Source organism: Lactuca sativa, chromosome 5 (assembly GCF_002870075.4).
Source record: "Lactuca sativa cultivar Salinas chromosome 5, Lsat_Salinas_v11, whole genome shotgun sequence".
Classification (NCBI taxonomy): domain Eukaryota; kingdom Viridiplantae; phylum Streptophyta; class Magnoliopsida; order Asterales; family Asteraceae; genus Lactuca; species Lactuca sativa.
In genome coordinates, this window is record NC_056627.2 from 339,799,472 (window position 1) to 339,810,573 (window position 11,102).

At 34.8% G+C, this 11,102-nt stretch overlaps 1 protein-coding gene across 1 annotated transcript; it reads right to left on the reverse strand.

Moving 5' to 3' along the window:
* Positions 1-3,359: 3,359 nt before the first annotated feature.
* On the reverse strand, positions 3,360-4,118 carry LOC111897051 (kirola). The gene is made up of 2 exons (XM_023893025.3): positions 3,872-4,118; positions 3,360-3,764 (listed from the first exon to the last, which is right to left on the reverse strand). The coding sequence occupies exons 1-2, from the start codon at positions 4,053-4,055 to the stop codon at positions 3,496-3,498; spliced, it is 453 nt and encodes a 150-aa protein (XP_023748793.1). The 5' UTR covers positions 4,056-4,118; the 3' UTR covers positions 3,360-3,495.
* Positions 4,119-11,102: the final 6,984 nt, after the last annotated feature.

Sequence of the window (11,102 nt, forward strand, 5' to 3'; positions counted from 1 at the left end):
TAGCAACTCACATTTGTATACCCCTTTGAGAAAGCACCCATCCAAACTGATAACCCTCCTACAGGCAGCTTTTTCATCCATCTTTATGAGTTTTGAAACAAATTTAGAACTTACCGAAATAGGTTGTACCATCAAGCATAACATCAACATTTATTTTCATTGTTGACCCAAGTTTTGATCTCTTGATTTCTTCACCATAACTCCACAACATAGAGTAATTTTCCTTTAATGATCATTCTAACTTGACAAGTGCTCGCTTCCTGACCCTCTTACACTAGGACAAGCTCACTTTGGTGTTCAACTTCTTTGTGATCTTAGGCATCTCACCCTTCGGTTCCTTTATGGACAGATTCCTAGAAGATAATAACTCTCTTTTTAAATCACTCTATTTGGTGTTCAACTTCTTTGTGATCTTACCAAGCCATTTGTAAGTGAAGATGGTGTCAATATTGAATTGTCTAGAATAATGATGTGTGCAATTCAAAGATTTGATTTGGAATGCCTCTTCATTCTCATCAGTCTAAGATTCCCAAAGTCTAAAGGTACATTGTTCCTCATTGTCCTTAACATATTTACCACGTCTCAGTAGCACCCTAATATGCTCATTCTTTTGAAACCATAAAGGATAACCATTTTCAACAGCATAGTTTTGTATCATAAACTTAAGTTGTTTGGGTGATTCAAAATGAACACCCAATATTGGTTTTTGTGATTTCCAATATGTGTTAGGATCAAAGATAGGATAATAAGTTTGGTCGTTAACTTCATTTTTAGTATCAAACTGGGAGTCATCAATATCCCCCTTTTCATCGTTAGTAATCACCAGTTTACTCAAAAATTTGTCATTTAGAGTGTTGATGAGAGAAGGATTTACCTCGTCTTCAGGAGTGTGCAAGAAGGGGATGTCATCACATGTGAGGGATTCCTCCTGCTTAGATTCCTCATCAGTTGAGGTTTGAATGTTATCCTTAGCTTCTACTAAAAGTTCATCATGAATCCAATCAAATAATGGCTCATTAAATTGGTCTACATAGACTCTTATCGGCCCACCACTTGACATCCTGTAATCTACAAACCTTATGTAGTCCACTTCATCTTGAAGCTTCTTCAACCCCCTCTGTTAATGTCTTTCCAGGAAGAACATAATGCATAAAATCACATTAATCTTTGATAACTTCCTTCGGTCTATACTTGAATTTGCCGTAGGTACGAAAAACATAGTTGAATTGTGGTACTGTCTCACTGTCTCCATTTTCGTAACTTAGAGGATTTTTGATGAATACACCATGGTAGTTTATCTCAATGGAGAAGTCACGGCTACCTTCTGCCTTAGTAGACAGTTATTCATCACTCTTGGAATAGGGTTTTTCATCATTTCGTATTTTTGGAGTGGGATGTTTTGAGGGAGAATACGTGTTTTTTTACAAGTAAAGAAGATGAAGAATGGCGGTAATCTTGATTTGACATGTTTTTGGTTACCAATATTCAAAACGACGTCGTTAAACCTAACATTGTCGTTATAACGTCAATAACTGAGATCCTCCTAGCCACGTTCAATGTCATGTAGGCATTGATACTGGGAAACCGGCTTCACCAGGTCGCAAGGACCAAAAATGAGACTTTGGGGTCCAATTTAGCGTGATCAGATCTTTAATGGCTAAATCGAGTCAATTTTTATACTTCGATGATCAAATAAGTTAAAACTTCTAGGTAAAATGGTATAGTTAGTGGAATATTAATGTGTCAATACATTAAACTTTTAAAAGTTCAATGCGAAGATGGTCTTAAAACCAATGTCTTTTCTATTGATGCTCACTCAAACCAAATTTCATTTTCTTAAACCAATTTCATATGTCTGCTTATGTTCATCTTAACCCATAAACCCTTTCTTTAAACATATATCCATCCTGACCAAATATAAATCAGGAAGCAATGAAAAATCAAAAAACTTTCTAGAAATGGCAGTCCTTCTGAGCATATTAGCATTATATATACTCCATAAAAATGAACGAAATTCCTTTTTCTTGTGGCTCTAGAAGACAACAAAACCCTTTGAACAAAATGATACGGGGATAAAGAATTGGAAACCAAGATGATGTAGGGGTAGATCTTTTTTTTGATGTAGGGACAAAGAAAACACAAGAAACAAAAGAACAAATTTTCAGGTTCATTTAAAGAACATGCAACCTCTTCGTCTTCTCCTGCAAGGAAGGTGAATGAGATTGATTTGAGGTTTTTTCTCAATACATTAACATATTTTTATGAATCTTTGAAAAGCAATCTACTTCAAAAAGAAAAGTTGAACACGTAGGTGTTGTTTGTTTTTTCTGAGGCAAAATGCATGTAGTTTGCGGACCACATCTGCAGACCTATGTAGTAAAAGAGGTAGACCAAACCTCTGCAGTCTGAAAGAAGAAGAATGTTTGTTTTTTAACATATGCAGACTGTTAGAATAAACTAAAATCTAATTAAAATGATTTTTATAAACTTAAAAGAGTTTTTCAATAATTTTATGACTTTATTATAGATAATTAACAAATGTAGATCGACTTTTATGTATTATTGTATAAAAGTGAAAATAAAATGGTACGAATTAACGTATATATTTGATAAAAACCAACAAACTTTGGTTGCAAAGATATATCTAAACATTGTAATTAAAGATAAAAGAATGTAACACGTAAAATGAATGGAAAGAAACTCTGATTTTAAATGAAATTTTCAAAATTTTCATTTTACCTTTTCAATTAAATCAATTAAAAACTGGTCATAAATATTTATTCTAAGAAATAAATGATATTGCATTAAATAATATTTTATAAAATTTGACACAAAAAATATAAGAAAGTATTATGATTTTTTTCATATCTATATAACAGCTCTAACGATCATTATTGTAATTAAATTTTTATTTATAAATTTGTCACAAAAGTCATGATTGTGTCGTCGAACATTTTTTCTTTAAGTATTATAACTTTTTTTTTTTCAAATTGTTTATCATAGATAAAGTTGGAATAAACCTAAGTTAATATATATATATATATATATATATATATATATATATATATATATATATATATATATATATGCTAGAAGATGTCTGAAGAGGTTTGATGACTCTGGTTCACATGTGTCAAAAAGTGGACTTACATACATTTTTAGCTCTACCGTCTTCAAAAAAAAAAACACAGTTTGTGAAGTCTAATATCTGCGCGTAGTCTGCACGGCGCAGACAAAAAATACCAAAAAGATTTGCAGACAAAAAAACAAATAACACCTTACACCTTAATTACCTAAGCTTCTACAACTACAATATTTTCATAGTTAAAGGCGAATATCAAATTACTGCGATCGATTACTTAAAACAACACATTTAATTTATTACATATAACGAACATATATCCAATAAACATAATACAAACAGGTAGCACAATTAACATCCACAATTAATTATTAAGTTTCACCCATATTGGTGAGATACATACTTTGATTTATTTAATTCTGAAGATGGTGAGTCTCTATGTCTTTGGTGACTTTCTTGTAAAAGTCCATTAGCGTATCTGGATCAGGAACATTAGGGTCCAACTTCTCATACTCCACAGTCCATGTGACAATGCTGTCTGGCCCATGGATGTCTACTTGAACATGCGCAACAAAGGTCTTATATAATTCCATGAGATCACCTTCAAGTCCCTTGAAGGTGACAGAGTTTTTCTCCTCATCGATGTCCTGGGTTATCGTTTTTATAACACACTCTTTTCCATCTGCAACAACATGTATACGGTTTTACTATAGACTACATTAATTTTTATGGCTGACAATGATCATAATGAAAGATGTTATGTATGGCATAATTAAATTTGTGGTTTACCATGAAAAAAGTTCCAGAATAGAATACAGCCCACATTTCCAACATCTCCTTCATTGATTTGACAGTTGTGGATGTTAGTCGGTGTCAAGCTGGGAACTTGGTGTGGGTTTGATTTCCATAACTTGTGAAAAGCATTACCGTTTGACTTAATATGAATCTGAACTGATCTCGTACTCAGTGCCATATCTCTCTAGAAAAATGAGAATTACTTGCTCGTATCGTTGCTATGCTATTTTTATATATGTCCTTCCTTCATCGCCACCTTATGAGTACATTCTGTAATTAATTAACACATGTTATACACTCATAAGAATTAAAAACTACTGTTTCATCATGTGATTCATGTCTAATTGAATATGCATGTCTTAGTGGTCATGCATGTTTTTATTAATTAAAAAATCAGAGAGAAAACTAATTAACATTTTGAGTTAAGTGGTGTATCTTATCGTTTGATTTACATATAAAATTAATAGTTTATTAATTGATACATTATTAATTACTTACTCTTTTATGGTCTTATCTAGCAACGCCTATTCTTTTTCTTTTCTTATTAATATATACGTACTTGATATTTTGAAATAAGCAATTGACAAAGCACATATTTATATTAATTCTATAATTAAGAATTATGTATGTGGTGTATATATGAAAGGGATAATGATTTAAAAGGGTAATATATTTTTTGATTTGTACACATTTAGTCACTGACTTTTTTTTCGTCCACATTTACCACTTTAACTCGTTAAACTGTACACATTTAGTCCTTATGACCGGCTACTTCAAGTTAGCCGGTAAAATAACTTAAAAGAGTAATATATTTCTCACTTTGTACACATTTGGTCCTTAATATTTTTGTGCACATTTAGACATTAATATTTTTTTTGTTGCAAAATAAGTCATTTTTGTTTTTGTACTTATTCAGTACTTATGAATGATATCTTTAGGTTTTTATCACGACATTTTACGTGGGATAACCATATGGTGGTGGTATCGGTTGAGGTGGTCCTGCTATATGTTGTAGGCCAAGATACCCGGTGTGGGCCGGCTATAAGCCGTAACATGGAGGCTCGAGAAGAACAGTTCGGTTAAGGCGACATGCCGATAAACCCTAGGTATTTCAGTCTGATGACTGATTGGACCTGTTGCATGTTGGCATTCGAATCCGATGACTGACTGGGCCAAGGTATTTCAATCGAATGAATGTTGGCTCGTTATGCATGATAATATGTATGTTGTATCGGGTATTTTGGGGGAAACACATTAAACTTTATGCTTACCCAGTTGATTAAGTTTTCAGTTTCTATTGTTGATCGTAGGAAGGCGGAGACATGGCTGTACACACTCATCAACAGTATTGAGGATTCCATGTTTCTTATATTACTCTGATTTTCGATAAATGTATTTTGGAATAAACATTTTTTCTTAATAATGGATTTATAATTAGGGACTTTTGCCTTATTTAAAAATGAAAATTTTTGTTTGTGAAAATGAGACGTTACACATAAATATTAACAACCCCACACACTTCATCAATGATTGTCCCATGTAAGATGTCATGAGAAAAACCTAAAGAAATCATGAATACAAAAACAAAAATGACTTATTTTGAAACAAAAAAACATGAAGGACTAAATGTGTATAAAATGAGAAATATATTACCCTATTAAGTAAATTTTTTTCGGCTAACTTGAAGTAACCGATCATAAGGATTGAATGTGTACAGTTTAACAAGTTGAAGTGGTAAATGTGGACAAAAAAACTCAGTAACCAAATGTGTACAAATCGAAAAATATATTACCCTTTTAAGTCATTATCGCTATATGAAACGATCAATAATAAAGAATTGGGAGTTTGGGGTCGACTTTGATTTTTAAAAATAATTTATGCGCATTTTTATGAGTGAACATAAAACGTCTATAGTTTACCAAAACTTAACAGATTAGAAGGATTTTTCTGAAATATATAAAACTAACAAAATGCTAGAAATGGAACTATAAAAATTTAAAAAACTTAGTTTTCAAATCAAACAACCCAACTAACTTTTTGAAATTACCCAAACCAACTAAAGGAAAGAGACATTATATTATCAAACAAATGCTATTTCCTAGTTTGCCTAAATGCATATTTGAATGACTAATAGTACAAAGTTGCAACTGAATTAATGAGATATTGCATAATTTTTGTACACAATATCATATTACATTCTTAATGTAACAAGTAAATTAGATATACTTTAAATTCACGATATTCCAAAGAGCTTAAACTTTAGGAAAAAATGTGTTATATATATATATATATATATATATATATATATATATATATATATATATATATATATATATATATATATATATATTCTCAGATCCACATGTCAATAGTATATGGTCATGTTCATATTATGAATGTTAATGGGTCAATGGGTACACTTCCGATTAAAATTACAAATCCCAAACGAGTTGATATTTTGAAAAAAGAAAACAAATGTGTTTATATAATGAATTGGTATCTTTTTATAGTAGACAAAATTATGAGTTTTGATATATTCATGTAACACTCAGCCAATCATGAAATTTCTTTTTTGCTTCAAAGTGTTAAAGTATTGCAAAAATGGTCCTTATGCCTTACGTACGCAAGGCGTAAGCTCTTAATGTTGGATGCAGATGCATGAGAGTATGCAGGGCGTACTCATGGGTATGCAGAGTGTCCTCGCCAGATGAGAAAACCTAATTTTTTAGGATTTGAGCCCTATATAATGTCATTATCTGCCTTGAGACCCTCCCACCTTCAGTCTCTGTTCTCCCATTCGATCCTTTGCAAACCATAATCTCCAACTGAGAGTTCTTGAGTGGTTTTGAGTGTTTTGTGTTCATCCTTGAAGTAATGAATCCATTGGAGAGCATTTGAGGAGCATAAACCTTTGTGGATCTGGAACTTTCATCTCTCTAGCAATCTCCGAAGGTATAAAGTTCTGAACTTTAAGAATACCTCATTAGATCTTGCTAGTTCTTGAGTTTTTATGCCTTTTAGTTTCATAATCTTGGTATATATGAGTATGGCTTTCTCTAGACCAAGTGAGATTTCCTTTCAGATGTTTTTGAGTGTTTTTGGTCATAAAAATATGATCTTGGTCCCTTTCTCCCATCCATGCAAGAGTTATAAAGCTTGGGTTTTGGGTAGAAAGTTAGAGTTTGGATTTTGAGCACTTCTAGTCATGCAAAGTCATAAAGTTGGAAACTTTATGATTTGGGAGGTTATTTAGGACTAGATCTAAGTTCTAGACATGAGGACTTAATGGAATAAGTACTTTTTAAGGAGAGAGAGATAAAGATAGAGTGTGTGTGTGTGTGTGTGTGTGTGAGAGAGAGAGAGAGAGAGTTAGTCGAGTACACAACGCATACTAGATGAAGGCCCCGTAACTAGGAAACGACATCACTACGCTATGCGTAGTGATTGAGTATGCAGGGCGTACTAAACTTGTGTTGACTCTTGGACTTTTTACTTTTACCTTTAACCATGGATTTGACCAAGTTTGACTTAAGGGCATTTTGGGTAATTTGAATAGCAGTTTGAGATTAGGTCCCTATTTATTGTATAGGTGACTAGTAGAGACAACATTTGGAACAATGATCTGTTCAGCTATTTTTTAAACTGTGAAATGAGTTTTCCTCACTGCACTTGTGCGTCGAAGGCACCAATGTCGGCCTACTAGACTATGTCTCCTAGTATAGGATGTTGTTGTGTTGTAGTGATCTGCTAGATTTGAATGATTTTCTATTTCTTGTTATGTTTTTTATCTCTTGCATATGTCAACATAATGCGGTTGGGTTGAGGCAATATTGCTTTGAGCGAAAGCCAACAAACCTAGGAGCAAGCCAGACATAAGTTGTGGTCTGGAAAGGCAATTGGTAACAATCCAAACGTGAGTTGTGGGCCAGGTGGGCAAACCAGGCTCGTGTTGTGGACTTAGGGGTAATCCAGTCTGATGGCTATGGACGCAATATTCATGTTTTTATATGTTGTATCGTGGTGTTTTGGGGGAACTCAGTAAGCTTTGTCTTACAGATTGATTTTTATGGTTTCAGGTACTTCAGAGGACATGGGAAAGTGAAGGATTGATCGAGTACATCATCTAGGATTTTATGTGTTTTGATGATTTGGGATACTCTAATTCATGATAACGATTTTTGGGAACTTTTTTTTTGTAAAACTTATGGATTTTGTGGTGGTTTTTAAAATGAAAATTTTTCCTTGATTTTTGGGATGTTACAAGTTGGTATCACAGCCCTGTTTTGAGAGGATTGGATGAACATTCGTGTAAATCTAGACTCAAACTAAGGATATGCAAAAGTTTCCAAATGATTTTCAAAACTATTTTCAAAAATAACCAAGGAGGGATGAAATGTGTACTATTAGTCGGAGCAACAAAGTAATCCCCAAGATACCCACACTGTTAATTGCTTATGTTGATTATGATAGAATTCCATGCTAGTTGTAGGCTAGGAATCTTCATAAATTGCATGATAGAATTGCATGAATTATGATGCCTGATAACCTAGGAGATTTTCTTATATTTTAAATGGAATTGACATCATTATTGTAGTAGCTTAGTGTATGCACCATAACGGTACATAACTAAGATTTTATAGCCTAATAATGTTTGGTTTAGCCTTATTTCTTGTTCCATGTTTTGTTGTGGGCTCAGGAAAGAATTAAGTATTCGACTGTCTATGGAATGCATCGTTATGTATGATTAGCATGCACGGGTGACTGTAGGGTTGGTGGAAGTTCCATGAGTGAGTGCAGTTTATAGCATGCCAGTGTGAGGAAGGATTAGCCACTCTTGGGAAATGTATAAGATGTTTTTGTATCCTAGATGTTGGTTCTTGCAATCGGGTGGTCCATGACAACCCCTTGATATGAATACGGGTAGGTATGGAAGGTAGTATGGGCTCGTACTACTGAAAGCACAGGACCCGTACGAGTATCAAGGAAATCGTGAACCCCAAGGGTCTAGTATTTCTTTAATAATTGTAATAGTATGAACTGTGGCTTTTTAAATGCATTTTGGTTTATTTTTAGTATGGTGTACACGAGGGGTTCTGATCAGGAGCGGGAGAACCGGTGAGGCCAAGATTGACTAATGATGAGATTCAGGATTTGATCTCCACTAAGGTGACTACAGTTGTTCGGGGTGCTACCCGGAGGTTTTTGGGTCTATTAAAACCACGATGATTGATTTGTTCGAAGAGTAGTATGTCGTTGTGACTGAGGCTATTGTTGCTGCAGCTACCGCGGCTGTTGCTATTGCTGAGGTTTAAGGGAGAAGGTCATTCCAGTACCGGGACTTCAGCAACATGAAGACCCCAAATTTTGGCGTGGTCAAGGACCCGACCGTGGCTATGAGATGGATTTATGATGTAGAGGGTTGCTTCTTCACTTGTTCCTGACCTGAGGACTGGAAGGTCAGGTGCACCCTGAACCTTCTTTATCTAGGTGTGAAGGACTAGTGGAACCTGGTGACTGGTTCTTATACTCCTGAGCAGAGGGTTGTTGTTACTTGGGGGCAGTTCTTGTAGATGTTCCGAACGGAGTATGTTCCCCTGGTGGAGAGAGATAGAGAGAGAGAGAGAGGTTGGCTCAAGAGTACATGTCGTCACTACTAGAAAAAAAGCCTTTTACGACGCACAATTTATGATACGCATCAATTTACGATAGATAAAAGTGTGTGACCTAAAAATAACGTCATCTCTCTAAAAAATTTAAGGATTTTGGACGCGCATTTTTGCGTGCCCTTAAATTAGTGTCTAAAAAACACGGAGGGTGCCTATGATAAAATGCGTGTCGTCTGAAGACGTCGCTTTATAAATTTTAATGGAAACGCGCATTCCATCCTTTAATAGCTAGGGGGAAAATGATATCCTAAAAAATTAAAAAGCTCGCCTCCCTTTTTCTTCCTCTCCCTCTTGCCCTAATTATCGACGTCGATCAAAGCAAGCACGACACCAGCCGACAACCTTCACTCTCTCCCTCTGCTTTTCTCTGTAAACCCTAATTCGCCTCCACCACTACCGAATCTACCTCAACTCACCTCTGACCTCGGCTCATCTCTTTCCGATCGCTGCTAATGAACCTATTTTGTGTTTAATTTGGTAGCAAATCGCGATTTTGTACACCGGAAGCCTAGATGAAAAAAATCGACCCCTACTCCTTTGACGTGTTCTAATTCTTACTGTATCTAGGTTAAAATCAACCATTGCAGCAGAGCATCTTCTTGTAACTTTGAAGCCGCCACTTCTTGGAACTTTGAAGTCGCTTTGTCGAATAGAGTTTGAGCTTCTTCACTTGTTACGGTTTCTTCCAGAGCTTCGGAACACAATTCTATTCCGACATTTACGACTCATCAACCATGCCATAATGAAGGAGATATCCTCATCAATCGAAGCTACCAATTCAGCGACCCCTAATCGACACCTCTACCTTCTCGTCTCTCCTCCTCCCCTAGATTTTCTCTCGTCTCTCCTCCTCCCCTAGATTTTCTCTCGTCTCTATCCTCCACCGTATGAAGATTTTCGAAGATGTGAATGGGGTAACCGAAGGAAACGCTAAATCCCTCTCGTAGTTGACAACTACAACCCTAAATCTCTCCTCTTTAAACTAGAAGATCTTTTTGATGGATAGCGTTCGTGACTGGGATGGATTCTTCCAATCGGCCACTACAACTACAATCAGCTCGACAACCACCTGTTCATCAATTTGTGGTTACAAGAAAAAGGTTTTTAGTTTGTTGTCGCTATCATGAATTTTGTTTTAGATTGAAATTTCTTCGTTTTTATAGTGATATTGTTGCTTCGAGTTCCAGATCTGAATCAGTTCACACTCATTAGGATTCATGGAATATTCGAAGATTTAGTTATTTTTGCTTGAATCTCTTTGTTTTTCTTTTAATTTTGTTGCTTTTATGTTTTAGATCTGAATCCGTTCGCATTCATTAGAAAAAAGGTGTATTTATAGGTCTATCAATTTTTTTTGTGTGATGAACATGTTGTATTATTGTATTTCCTTTATTGGTTATAATGTTGATCTGAATCAGTTCACACTCCAGGTTTGATTGTTTGTTAAGCTACACCACAGTTCATACTTTTCCTTTTTGTTGGTCATTTTCATAAGGGCTAAATGCATTGTACTCTGAAAAATGAAAGTTATATTTCCATAAAGAAAGATCATTGTACTC